The sequence below is a fragment of the Channa argus genome, chromosome 8 (assembly GCF_033026475.1).
Source record: "Channa argus isolate prfri chromosome 8, Channa argus male v1.0, whole genome shotgun sequence".
In the NCBI taxonomy this organism is placed as follows: domain Eukaryota; kingdom Metazoa; phylum Chordata; class Actinopteri; order Anabantiformes; family Channidae; genus Channa; species Channa argus.
The window spans coordinates 4,267,924-4,282,989 of record NC_090204.1 but is presented as its reverse complement, the minus strand read 5'-3'; the positions used below and the strand labels follow the sequence as shown (position 1 = coordinate 4,282,989).

General features: G+C 37.8%; 1 protein-coding gene across 10 annotated transcripts in view; it reads left to right on the top strand.

Annotated features, from left to right (window-relative positions):
* Positions 1-148: 148 nt before the first annotated feature.
* The window catches only part of LOC137131853 (cyclin-dependent kinase-like 5), a 41,283-nt gene continuing 26,365 nt past the window's right edge, over positions 149-15,066 (top strand). For 9 of the 10 annotated variants that reach the window (XM_067513668.1, XM_067513667.1, XM_067513665.1 and 6 more), the window contains exons 1-3: positions 149-294; positions 2,298-2,532; positions 4,337-4,371. In XM_067513668.1, the coding sequence (XP_067369769.1) occupies positions 2,469-2,532; positions 4,337-4,371 (99 nt within the window). In that variant the 5' untranslated portion in view covers positions 149-294; positions 2,298-2,468. The remainder of the gene's footprint in view (positions 295-2,297; positions 2,533-4,336; positions 4,372-15,066) is intronic. The other variant, XM_067513664.1, reaches the window with a different exon arrangement.

Here is a 15,066-nt window from a genome sequence, read left to right as displayed (position 1 = left end):
TCCCACCTCACCCGACACCGCAAAACACTTTTCTCCCCTTGTATCCGTTCTGCTCTCCAATTGGTCCAGAAGGAGGGGGCGTTCGAATAAAACAAAAAAACAAAAAAACAAAAAAACAGATTTCACCGTTCTCATTGGTGGTCGTCACGCCACTCAAACTGTTGCTTGGTGATATGCTTGCAGCTTGTCAACCGCACGATCCAGTTACTGTAGCTGTCTGCTGCAATGAAAATATCTTCGTTGGTGGGTGGATATATGGGCCCAGTTCCATCATTTTTCCCAAACACTGACTGAGTAAGTACTTTATCTTATCGTTACATGTACAAGAACTGTTTTAGGTATAATGTGGATATGTTCAACGAAAGCTCAGGTGAAAGTCAATGTTACCAAGGTTGGGGGATTGTTTTAGCTTATTTGCGGTTTTGTGTTTTGAATCAGGCAGAGCACCAAAGTCAAGCAGCCAGCTTAATTATAACCCATGTACAAAGAGTCCGGGCTGGAAAGCTGTAAAAATATGAGGAAATCCATCCTGAGTTATCTCCAATGTAGCCATATATGTGACTTGTTGGATTTATTGCCGCTCTGCATTGAAAATGTGGGAGCTACATTCATTCTGTGGGCACAGCACAAGCGAGCTACAGTCCCTGTTCGAAACAGGAATTTGACAGGATTTTCGCGCAGGTGTTTGTGTTTTGCTGTCATTTAGGACATAAAAGGATCGCAACAAGCAACAGCACAAGAGTATGACGAATAGTCACATACACAACAAATATTTTCGACTATTTATAATCGTTATTTAAAATTTTTTATGTATGTAAATATATGTATGCTGGCTGTTGCAATATTATACACAAACAACCTCAAGTAGCAGTGACGTTGTAATCAGGATCCCTTAATTTCACAAAATTCTTACCGCTATGTCTAATTTTAATATTCTTAAAGTCAATTCAGGCATTCATAGCAGTGCATTGATCATTCAGGGGGGTTTAAAGGTCCTGTATTCAAGATTCCACTGAGGCGGTCGATTACCACGCATGAGTCATTCTGTTGATAGTGGCAAAATATATGATCCACAGCAATGCCCAGTGCATTCTTGATCATATTAGCCTCATAGGTCTGGGCCTGCCGAGTTTTTGGCTGAAATCTGCTTTGGAAAACAATAGGCTGCATGCCATTGCATGTAGGTTGTAAATTGAAGAGGAGAAGGAAACACATTTGCACCTTTTAGTGTCTGTTTAGAAAGGCTAAACATTTTCTCTTCAAGACTGGTGTTTGAGTTTAGTCTCGTATCATTTCCCTCAAGTTTAGGCTCAGTTTCTATCTGCACCTGCGTTGATGGTGTGCAGCTGAGTAAGATAAGGGAGTAATAGAGAGCACAGTGATGTTTAGTGTTCTGGGAGACAGCGTTTATTTTGGTGCCAAGGTTTTGCATACTGATGAGCGGCTCCTGTGCCCACAGCTCTGTAGGAGACTGGGAGTGTGAGTAAGCTACGCAAGTCTTTGGGCTTTCCAGCAAAAAGAAGTGGTATGAGGGAAGTGGTATCTGGAGTCTTTTCTGATTCAATAAGAGTTAAGAGTGTGTGGATACAGAGGAGATCACTGTAAGCGATTGTGTGGTGTTGTTTAACTCTCCCAAAATGCCAGAATTTCTGCAAGGAACTTTGGAGCATTAGTGCTGGGTGTCTTTCTCAATTATTGTCATATTAGTATAGTCATATTAGCATAGTGTAGTATAGTGAACTGAAGTATAGTGAACTGAAGTATAGTGAACTACATATTTGTAAAGCATCAGATAAAATCCCTTATTATTTACTTTATATTAAGGGACAGTCCACTGATTTTGCTCTTAAAGAACATCTTAGTCATCACCTACTTAGCTTGTGAAAACAGTGTAAAGTGTTCTGTGGCTCTAGAGGAGCTTTGTAAATTCTGAGAAAAGAACCTTGTTAACATAATTTGGGTTAGGCATAAAAAAAGAAGAAATATTTGATACAGGACCTGCTTTGTACAATGGGAGCATGAAGTTTAAAAGATGAAAAGGTTTGAAACTTAGAAAAGATATGATCTGAGATACTAACAAATTGCATTATGGGAATTCCAGGAGCCAGCACTTTTGAAGTTTGATTCACAAAAGGGACTAAAGGTCAGAGTGTTTCAGCTTCCGCTGGATTGATTTTCTGTTTTTAGTCCACCTTTCCGTGTCTGTGTCAGTGGTCTGACTAATGCTAAGGTGCTTCAAATATGGCATTTGCAGATTGAATGCATTTATGAGGAACATATCATACATGTTTTCACAGAAAGATTTGTGCAGGTGAGGACGACCCACAGACAGAGAGATGTGTTGGATATTATGGCTTACAGCCAGCGCACGCCTCCTGGGAGCCAACAGCTGGCCGCCTCATGCCATCCTGTAGCCAGGCCCCTCCGCCTGAGCTCCACGCACCCCACACAACATACCTTTTGACTACATGAAGATCCTTGACATCGGTGATGTAATGAATAAATTTGAAGTCCTCGGGATTGTGGGTGAAGGTGAGAGCACTCATTTACTAAAACGTGCTTTGTACATCTCCAGTGTAGTCTTCAGCCACTGCTTTTTGTGAGCAATTATTTGATTGTTTACATCCAATATATCTGGGAACAAAGCCATTAAAAGCGTGATTTGATTTTCATGTCTGTGCAACTCAGGAAGGGCAAGGAGATTTTGTTTTAATTATTATTCATTACAAAGATTTTTTAAAAATTCAATAGTGGTGATTTTTTATAATTACATTTAACTGTTTTAAATGTCCCTGGGACAGGGTGGTTTTTATAGTTAAGTTCCCCCCAAAATGCTTCCAGTACCTTTCTTTTGGCTTGAGTCACTTGGTTGATAGAAAATGGCAGAGGTCCTGAGGTGAGGCCACCCACTTGTCCCAGTTTTAACACCCTTACTCCCACATTGTAGAGGTTTTAAAATGTGTGTAATGTGTCACTAGAATGGGGACACTTTGAGCTGGATTTTGAAAGCTGAATGCCTGTCCAATGATGAGGTCTGGAGGGAAATCAGCAGTTTTTCGTACCATTAAACTGTAAAGTTCTAGAATTTTTTAGTCCCTTTCTGCTCACTGCTTTTGCACTGTGCTGCAGTGTGCTCCACTTGATCCAGCATCATAGATTTTTCCTCTGTGATCTTGAGGTCAGTCAATTTTGGTAATGATGTAGGACTGAATGCTGCATGTAGGCTCACAAATAAAGAAGAACAACAATTAAAATACTCAGAATTGTAGGCAGGTTTTACCGCTTTCTCATCTGAGGATGAAAATTAAATGGAACAAATAATTCTAGTGGTTTTGAATCTTTCAGCATGTACTGTAAAAGGGATGTTATTTTTTTTTTCATATTACCATTTTATAATAGATTTGAATGTGGGGATAGATTTTAAAATGTTTATGTTCTTGTGTGAACTGAAAACATTCAATATTTTTCAGTCAGCTGCCTCACAAAAACAGCTAACTAACAAAAAGACAATAACCAATTTTTTAGCACCAAGTTAGCTCTTTAACACAACATGTTTTAGATTCATTCAATCAATGAGAAAGCAAAGAAAGAAAAGACATTTTTCTCCTTAACATTGATGGTCATAGATTAGTCACTTCAGGCAGGTTTTCAGTGTCTTTAAGTTTGTGTTCATAGCACAAAAAACCAACATCTAAACCAATGTTACAAAGCACTGGCAATAATAATTAGTATATATCATTTATAGTTTAGCCAATTTAAGTCTTTGAGGTGTCCAAAAATATAAATGTATTATAATTGCCACTTGAAGAGAGTAGGTGGCTTCCTGTATCACCACTGGGCTTATCAGGGAGCATGGGGCAGTTTGTCATATGCCTGCTCAGTCCAAGAATTCCTCTTGAAGCCTTAGGGCATGTGTTAGTGTGACTGCCAGGGACGATAACATCAGAGCTACAGTACAGTAGTTGCCAACACTCGTGCCCTACTTTCTAAGCCACCTGTCCGTCTATAGGGAAGGATATTTTACTTATTTCCCTTGAACATATGAGATGTATTAAAAAGAAGACCCTCTTCACTTTTAAGTAAAATGGACTCAGTAATATTCAAACTTGTTAGCACTTTTGGCCAACTCACTTTATGTAAGAGTAAAAAACTATCTAAATGGGGCGTTGTCATTGTATATTTATGAGTGTAGCTCACACTGGTGTAATAACTAGCAGTCAAAACTATAACACTTAATTTGAAATGTATAGAAATAGTGCCTAGAGTAGTTTGAACATTCATTCAAAAAATCAGCTGTGGTAAATTTGTTGAACATGCTGTGTGCTTCATTTTTTAGGTGCCTATGGCGTTGTTTTAAAGTGCAGACACAAGGTAAGATCTTGTAAATTTTGACAGTAATCACCTCAACTGTGTCATTTTGTCAGAGCGTCCCGTCATCATTTGTTTGAAAAATCCTTATCCCGTGATTCCCGCATGAAAACCCCATGTTATTTATGGAAGTAAAAAAAAACTAGTTATTTTTTTACTTGTTTTTGTCAACACATCTCAAGAAAAGATCTAAATCAAAAATTAATTCATCACTCTAAATATTGTTTATGTAGCCAGACAATACATCTGGCATATGTTGTTCTTTCATGCCATAGAGCTCCACTGTTGTCCAAAAACTAACAAAAAAATTAAAATTAGTTTGGACCACAATTATAGTAAGTCAGATGTTTCTTCATTATACTGAAGATGGTTGCTGTAGTTTATTTTAAAGTCAGCCTCACAGTACAGTATGTTCACCATCCTTCTGCTCTACACCTACAGTGTATAGCTGTTTTAGGAAGTGATTTAAATTTTTATTCAATTTATGTAATTTTTAATTCTTTAGCTGGAACCAAAAAACTTAGGGCAGAGAACCACAGATGGTCTGGAGACATCTGAAGTTGGAGACGGATCAAAAATATTTGTTTAGGTGTTCTTCTGGGGTATGTTGTCAGTAATGAAATCAATGTAGAGAATATCACCAGGCTGTATATTGGATTATCTTGACAAAAATGTTAGTGGATATTAGGTTTGTGCCTGCTGAAAGGTTAAGAAAGAACTACAGAAGCCCAGAGAGCAGCAGATCTAGATGGTGTGTTTTGTAACGTGGTTTGTTTAAAACAAATGGTTTTCATGTACAAGGTCATTGCACTATAGTTTACTGCAGCTGTCCTGCACCCTAGAATTACTGTGATGCCTTAAGTGGCCTCTACAGACTGCTGTATAATTGGTTATAGGCCGTTTGTCTCTGCTTGGGTTCTTAAGTAAGAAGGATGTTCTTTAAATGGTAGCAAATTTGTCAACTTAAATTCTTCCACTAATCTGCCACTTGATTTGTTTTCACTCATGTATAACCTGCTCTGATACATTGTGGCGAGCCAATTATTTTTTGTTAATAAGAATAAGAAAACAAACTAGACCAAAAAAACAAAATGAAAAAAACAACAACAACAACAAAAAAAAAACAGCAAAGCTCTGAAAGGCAGAAGAGCCACACTGCAATAATAGCCTTGTCATCTTGGTCCATTTAAGGAAGCGGCCGCACCAGAAATTGACAGCAATCCAGCAGAGAAACTAACTACCTCCTACTTCCACACATTTGCAGGAAATGGACAAAACACTTTCTGAGCCTTCCTTAATTAAATCCTGTGATGTTTAACTTGTCGAACTTTGTTCTGCAACTGCGTTTATTACAGCAGGGACTTTACTCAGTGTACAGTATGCATTAGCCAGGGTCCCAATGCCAGGCCGTTAGCTTCAGTGTTAAAATCGCAAAAGAGAACAGGACCAAGATTTTGATGTTGAAAAATAGGGAAAACCATCCTGTAAGCTGGAATCACTTCCAATAATTACCTGGCTTTATTTTTTTAGACTAATTAATCTTATATTGTATCCAGGGCAGGGATTCCATTTTATACAAGCAAACTCACACCAGTGCACCTCCGCTGGGTCCACACAGCAGATGGACACTGGTGATTTGTCTTTAAGGGCCGGGACACACCAAGCCAACCATCTGCCATCAGCCAACGTCAAGCTGTCAGGAAGTGTCCGTCAGCCTAGTCTTTGCAGCGTGTCCCACACCGTTGACGCTAGTTGGACCCCCAGTGAAAGTGAACAGTGTGGTCGGCTGTTTAGTGTAGTGAATCAGTACACGAGAAGAGACCACGGTATTAACAAAGCCACTACTGTACTGGTGTTGTAACTTTTATCAGACAGTTAGAAGTAGTCATAAGCCATCTGTGCGAGCCATAGTCATGTAAAACTGAAAAGTTAATGCTGTTTTGTTCGGTCCCAGGTCTTCTGCTTTCTCTTGTGCTCATGCAAGCACAGAATATGCAATGCTGAATGGTCGTTAGCTCATGTTGGCCGATGTGAAGCTCAAACAGCTCTTTGTCTATGTTTTTTGACTTTGGCTTGGTGTGTCAACCCTTATTCTCTTGTTACTGTGGGTATTAGTAATTAGTAATCAGAACCTCACATTTTATTTGAGACTTTTAATCAGAATGATTTATATTAAAGCATATTTGGAACGCCGGCCAGTGCCAATCTTTTTGGCTGGTATTACAATATCAAGGATATATCGTGTGTTGGTGGTGGAGACCAACTAAAGCTAAAATAAAAGGGAACATTGGGCTTACATTTGCTGGGTGTAATTCAGATGTAGCCCAGTGTCTGCGAGATGTGTAAATACTGTTTTCTAACACACTGAGCATAGCAATTTTGTAAAGTGGGGTAACAATACTGTTTCGTTTCAAACTGACAAACTGACCCCAGAAAGTCAGTTGGTCAGTTTTACTTCAATTATTAAGATGCTGGCATTAAGATGGTAAGAACAGACATGAAAAGATTGACCTAAAGAAGAAAGCACATCAGCGAAGCCTTATAACAAGAGAATGGTGCATTTTTTATATCCTTGAAGATTTGGTGTGGAAGAGCAGGTTTAGTGCTACACTATGGTTTACTGTCTGCTGTTGTTAAAAAAACAAACAAAAAAAAAAACAACTGAAGAGATAATTTTACTAGTTATGTTTCCCTTTAGGAATGCCTTTTGAATGAACACATTTGTCTGGCATATAAAAAAGGACTAATGTTCCCCCAGAAGTCTGACAATTTGCTACACTACTGGGACTGTATGTTGTAACCGTAATAATATATGCATGATTTAGTAGATTATATGTTGGTGACATTGTTGCTTGCTGTGTGAAAGAACAGGCGGATGAATTTTCTGGCTGCAGATCAATATGGACCAGTGCCATCTGGAAAGTATTGTATTGTTAATGTGAATGAACTGACATGTTATTTTCGAGTGCTAAGTCACAGATCTATGCTGCATAATTATACGTGCATACACAGACCCGGGCACACTTTCAAACAATAACTTTAAAAAGGGCTTGATACTGCGAGGGCAGAAAAGTGTGTTGGCCAGAGAAAATGGCTGCATTTGTATGTAACCACTGCTGCTGAGTCGCAGCTGCTCGTGCTTGCAGAACATACTTATTTCATCAGTGACACAGCCCGCGAGTCGGTTTTACACAATACACGTATTTAACAGGAATAATTAGATTCGAAAGAAAGATCGAGGGCCAGTTATAGAAAGGATGCAAACACACGAGTGTGCATTCGCCCATTGTCACATAGTAATGTGAATCTTTTTAAGAGGCTGTTAGATTACAGTTTGCATATTCTCACATATGATTTACATCTGAACACAGACCTAAAACAAAACCAACATTATTTCAAAGTTTTAGTCAGGCCAAAGCAAATAATTGTATATAGATGATAATTTATTTTATAACAGCTACACTTTTTATTTATTAATACTCAATTATATCATACAAAGAAAAAAATAGACAGCACTCCAGCTGTCAAAATAGGCTACGTCTGCTGTGTTGGCTGCACATCAGATGTTGCAGCATCATTACAGAAAGAACACAGTAATACAATAAATAGTTGGATTAGATTGCGCTGCTTGGCCATAAAAATCATATGACATATGTGAGATATGTGTGTTGAAAATAGTGTGTGTTGACATGATTTGTGGTGATTTACATTTGGAAGCTGGAAGCATGTATAAAACTTTAAACTTTAAAATTGTTGGTAAATAACGGAAAACATTCAGACTCAATGTAAACAAGACATTGATCTAAAGTTGAATCCATGATGTTGCAGCCAATCATTAAAGTCCAATTACTGTTCCTGTTGTTGTTTTGCTGGTAGAGGGTCCACCTCCTGTGCTACTGTGTCTTGCCAGCTTTTGCCACACCTTTTGCTCCAGACTGAGAAATCTGCATGTCAAAAGCTTTGTGCACACTAGAAGCTTTTTTCTTTTAGCTCTGTTTCATGATTTATTTATTTCTTCTCCATGTACAATAAATGGATCACCACTGGAACACAAGAAGTTCACTAAATCTTTTTTCTTTTTTGTTTGTTTTTTTATACTCTCTACCTTTGTGGGAATACAGTGGTGTGATGTTACAAAATGGGGAGAATATCAGAGTCAAGCGGTATTAAGGATGCTGCGTCTACATACACAGCATTTGCTAAGTCCTATGGATTAAAAATAATTTTTTTGTAAGGTAATTAAGAGGCTAGGCTGTATTCACACAGACGTTTGCTGTGTTGGTGGGGGCGTGCTGTTTCAATCACTGGTGAGAAAATGAAATACAATTTGTGTAGTCTGTTTATTTATTTATTTATTCAGATATAAACACACAGATCAATGGCTTGTAATACGGAGGATGTAATCCTTTTAAAAGTTATGGTAACATATCTTTCATTGTGGCAATCTTAGGGTAAAAACTGCATTCTTGGTGTTGCACTCAGTTGCAAACACAAAAAGTGAAACTCTTAATGAAACAGAGCTTGAGAGAGAGGATCAAACCCTGTCTCCTTTTTTACCAGTCCACAGCTGGACAGTCACTGCATTAAGTGAGCATGACTGGTGGTTTGGAAATGCTAAAGAAATTCTTGAACATATTGACATAGTAAGGGGCATGGTAGAAACAGGCACAGAGAATAAATAATAAGGTACATGCCTGTGACGTAAATGTCACTGAGGAAGCATATAGTGCGCTACATTTGGATGGAAAGTGTTGTAGCTCAAAATGGGAATTTCATTTGCTAAGCATGTAGTCTTGATAGTCTGATTTAAAATTTCCGATGGGTTGTCACTTACAGTAAATAATTGAACCCAAACATGTTATGTTCATACTCAGTAATTTTTGCTGCTGTGGTTATGTTTGTTTATTCATTGTGACGAAACTGAGAGTTTCAGTGCTGAGATTGGAAACCACCCTTTTTGCTTTCTCCAGTTTGACACCGAGTTCATCGACACACATTATAAGGCCCGTTTGCTCAGTGTAGATTACCTGGCAAGCTGCTTTGCATATCACTCTGTTTATCGCTCAGTTTTACATTCAAACTAAAGACACATTTTTGAAGTGTTGTTAAATATGGAGATGCTAACTATATAACCTAAATGAGTACTAGACATAAGGCTTTTTAGACTGTATGTTGTGTTATGCTTCATGACAATGAGCTGTGTTTAAGTTATAGTATATGTATATCTTTGTATACCTTAGTATATCTTATCAGAAACCTTGATATCATCAAACTAGTCATAGACATATTTGCTCATATTTGCCTTTTTGCTTTATATTATGACATTAGTCTACTAAAATTATGCTGTAGAATTTTTGGAAAAAAAGCAGTTGAACACTGAGGTGACTCTGTCTCTTAGTGTCCTTGAACGTGTGACACACTGTTTACCACTAGTTTCAGCGGTAGGATATTGTACAATGGAGCTCTTGCTATACAAGTGAAGCATTTTCTGTTGAAGTTCAACTTCAGAGCCAGTCAAATACAACGGCTTCTCTCTTGCAGCTAATTTAAATCCTGGATGAGACTTGTGCATGGCCAATGACAGCTCTAATAGCATGTGGCAGTATGTAAAATGTAGAAGTGAGAGGGTAAACATTTCTGTGGTGTATATTTATTTAAGGCTGGAACACCTCTAAGGAATGCACACTACACACAGCAGCACCCTTATCATCCTATGAACTGGTTTTTCCCAGCGTCTCTTCAAAGTGGTAAAACATTCAAAGCGTCAGAGCTATGTCGCCACTGAAATTGTCAGGTTATTTCAAAGAGTGAAGGATTGAATTTGCTGCTTCATGTTGTCATTAAATGTAAGAGATTCATGGAATTAGGCTTCTTTATAAAAAGCCCAGGCCCCAGCTGTGGCTGTGGGGGTGCTCAGGCTTCATGATTGTTGAATCGTAGCCAACAGCAAAGCCAAGTGTAAATGCAGTCTTAGTACCACTGTGTCCCACAGAGAAACAAGCTGCAGATCAATTTGTCATAAGCAATAACAAGAGAGCTTTTAAATCATCAATAAAATCTGTTTCACAGTGATGTGTTTCACAGTGATGACTGCTATACAGAGATATTATGAAGGAGATTGCAGAACAGGTGTGTTTACCATCTTCTGTAGTTATAAAAAAAAAAATCTTAAAGATGTCTCTTTTTCATATAAAGAAAAAATAAAGCTTCTACATTAACCTGGCTTTTGGTAAACATACAGTACACCTGCAAATTTCTTTCTGTCGATAGTCTACAAGCTTGTTACCTCCTTACCTAATTGCCTGCTTGGCACATTGCACATATAAAAAATAAGATCCCATTACAGTGTTGACAGAAAACTGATGAGAAAGCATAGAAACAGCAGGTGTAAATACAGGGCTGTGAACATGTTTATTATCCACATAACATACCCACATTCATATTGCAGTTTTGCATTTTACAGTTGCTTTAATATTTAATATTCCCAGCAGAATTTCAATTATGCAGTCATGATCACATGACGGAATGCATTATGTATCATGGATGTTGCATTTTTTAGATTTAAAATAATATATAAATAGCAACAAGAGAAAGGTTTTCAAGCTACGGAGAAATATTTGAAGTGAGAATGACTCTCCCAGAGACGTCTCTGGACCCTCCCAAAATATTCCAAACAGTCCTACTGTACACACAAATGTTGATAGTCCATAAACTGAGCTCTGTTTTTGCTCTGCATCCCAACAACATACGCAGTCCTGCCCACCAGCTCTTGTATTACAACCACTGCTCACTGCTCTGTTTGGCCAACCTGAAGGATCCTGCATGCAGGCCAATCAGAAGCAAGGAGACTGGCCAGCAAGGAGTGGATGTTTTTTGTTTTCTTAAATCATCCAAAACTATTTCAGGAAAGCATTCTTGTGATATTTACCAATTAATTTATTACATGGTCTACATTATTGTAAACATAGAAAACACCACATTTTTTGACGTTGCTACAATAATTCCTACAACCTGTTTAATGTATGTAAGTAGCATACAAATCAAAATTATGGTTATAAATTTGTATTTACAGAAAGTATAATTAATATGACGTGGCTGTGTTGACCAAAGGATTTGGGGTTCAGGACTTTCTAGTTAAGCATATTTGATTATTAAAGAATTAAGCTTGTTAGGAGATTTGAATATTAAAAGTTGTTACAACTGAAACAATGGAAAGATGTCAACCTGAAGAAATTGTAGAGTAAAAACACCTCTTAGTTCATAAGAAATGCACTGACATCCCTCTGCTTCTCATATTCGACAAGTGGACAGCTATGCTAGCAAGTTAATCAGATCATAAAATAAATTGCCAGTTTCATGAATGATGGTCTGTAAAAAATCTTGGTGCACAGGTGACATTGAATAATTAATTTCATTATGAAATGTAAACCTTGCGGTTTTGACAGTTGGATATTTTCTACAGAGCAGGTAAAAGCACCATAATATCAGATGTATCATTATATTAGTAACTAAGTTACTAACTCATCCTTATTAGTTAGTAAGTCATTCTATTATTAGTAAGTGAGCATGAAAATGTGTGGCACATGCCAGTAGGAGCATACAGGCGCAATGCTTTCTTCTTATAGTGAAGGCTTTTGGCAGCTCTTGGTGTGGGGTTGTATCTTCCTGGCATGGTTCAGGTTCACAAAAGCCCTGAGGGCCAAAGAGAGATGCCAGCATGGAGCCATTCTTAGTAAGCTTGTTCAGCCGAGGTGAAGCAGCATCTAACCAGTCTGTGGTATGTTTTTTGTTTTTGTTTTTCAAACGGGACAACCAATATAGAATCATACACATATAAAGGTCTTTAGGGGTTTTACAGTATTGTTGTAAGTCCTTTCTTTGTTTGGCAGATAGTGTGGTACTGTGTGTGCCTCTGCTCTAATCAAGTTGATAAAACTTTAATCAAGTCTTTACTACATCCTTGTCACTTATCTGTATCAAAGAGTAAATGAGTCACTGAAATTCCTCATTTTCTCTGAAAACCCGGTTCTCTTTGAACTTCTAAATACAGTTTTAGAACAAACGTTTCAGGAATAATCTTTCACTGCTTAATCCACACTTGAGGGAAAGCGATAAATGTTTTTTTTATTTTTTGGCCTTTCAACTTGCCTTTTCTCTCTGTTCCTGAGGTTGCAATTGCCAGTTACAGTAACAAACTTGGGTTTGAAGTAAGGATTACACATCTACACTTCAAAGAGAGTTTATATGGGCTTAGACTAATTTATCAGCAGCAGATACAGAAGGAAGATCTTTGGTCAAATTTTGGCAAAGTTATTCTATGGTTTTAATGAACTAGCCTTCATTGTCTTGTAGCAGAAAGTTGACGTTTCCATGGTAACAAATTTATTGGCGAAATTTTTCAAGAGCAGTGAGTCTCAAAGGAGTATTTTGGGAAATATATTCAGTCTTTTGCTTAGAGTGAGATATGCAATTTGATACCATTCTGTCTGGTAAATATAAAGCTGCCATAAGGATTTGTTTTCATTTACCTTAGTGTGCAGTAAATATTGGAAAGTGGGAATAGCAAAGCTTCTCTACACACACTTCAGAACTACAATACACTGACATTAATGTGTGAACAACGTTTGAGAACTATCCCCAGGATATAAGTGGAGTAATTTGATAAAGTCGCTCGTATTGTAAGTTGTACAGTTGTAGCCATTTAGCTAAAAGCTTGTTAGCATTAGACACTAACAATATGTCTTTTCAGACCAGTTATGACTGTTGCAGCAAAACCTCTTAGTGTTCTGAACTAATCAAATGTGCATTGTATTAGCTATTAATTCAACTTTTCATTTTTATAAGGACAAATGTGCCAGTATAAAGTCTCACTTTAACTATAATAACATCCCAGTGCTCTGTGCAAGAACTGTTATAATTAGCGCCTCTTCAGCTGCTAATAGCAGTTGATGTTAGTAACACTGCTGCAGAAGGTAGACCCTCATTTTCTACTCTACATTATATTGTAAAACATGGTCACATTATGTAAAATGCAGGCACAAGATCATCTCAAGCAGCAGGCAACTACATTAAAACAGCGCAAGGTCAATAGAAACCATTTGCAAATGAGTATGTCATTAGTGTCTCAAAAATGCTGAGTCACAGCAGCTGTTTCTCTTCAACAATGAATTTAAGAAACACCTATTGTGATGTCCCCTATATGTGTGTGTGTGTGTGTATACATGTAATACAGTATGTGCAAACATTAGAACTCAGAGTAACTTTACACTTGTCTTTGCTGTGCTATGTGTCTCATGGGTAATTTATCTTTTAATTCTGTGTCACTTTGCACGCTGACAAGAAATCCATTATCTTCAGGAAATGATTCCTTTATGTTTGCATTGCTTTTGCTTGTGATTTTGAGATGTTAAATGGAGATACCACATTGTTTCAAAATGACTAATTAGTGTATTGACAAGATCTTTTAAGCCCATCTCTGTTTTATGAGCTGCCATGTAGCATCAAGTGAGTCACCACCACTCTTCACCACTCTTCAGTCATCTGTTGTTTGTCCTATCTTGATCATAAATGTTCCTCTTCTGAATTATGTTTTATTTTAGCGTGGCTGCATAACCAATAGCACTGTTTCCGCAGATAATAGAATAGACATGGTCGGCTTAAATTTTGTTCCTCCTAAATAAGCTGTCAGTAACAACTAGATTTATTTAGTTGAGAAGAAAGTCTGTCCACCCCCTTTGCAGGGAACAGTTATTTTTGCACCCAGTGAACAGAAACTGGGACATGAGAGGAAAAAGGACTTTACCATCTAGCATTAAATGGGCCACCTTGAAAGGAACACTTGTCTATTTGGTCCTATCAGGAGCCAGAGAGACAGCGACAGAGAGAGAGACAGAGAGAGAGACAGAGAGAGAGAGACAGAGAGAGAGACAGAGAGAGCGACAGAGAGAGATCTAAGAGAGAGAGAGAGACAGAGAGAGATCTAAGAGGGGACACATGTTTCTTGTCTGAATGTTAAATCATTGTCCCCTGGCAGATGGAGACTATTTTAAGATTAATTCGAGGGCAGACTGTCAGGCCCGTTCCACCTGTTGATCCACAATTAGTGACAAATTCAGTCCAGTTATAGGTGACTACATTATAACCCTAACAATGAATGTAAACCATTACGTTACTATTCTGCATGGGTTTGCACTCAATTCACTGATCTAGTATTCACTGCCATCCATCCTATCGTAGCTGTCATTGGATGAGTGGCAGGGTACACCCGGGATGGGACACCGGTCTATCTCAGGGCAAACAGAGAGAGACATATACAGATAGACAACCCTTATTATGTTATTCTTTCCTACATATTTAAACATCTTCAGAGTCTGAATGAATGTACTTAGTTTAAACCCTTTGGGGTTGTCACTTGTCAATATATACTCTATAAGGTAAACTACATCCATATTGCTACACTGAACCACACAAGCTAAAATTGCCATCTTGCCATTTAGGATTAAAACGCATGGATGCATTGAAGTTGATAACAGATGCTACGCTGCAGCAGTTAATGTTGATCTAGTTATCTATTTGTGCCTTATACTGTACTTGGGCTGCAAAAAATTGTTTGCAACATCAACACAATATGAGCAATAAAACAAAAAGTCACATTGCACTGTGATAAACACTGCTTTGTCCTCTCGCACTGCACTTTAA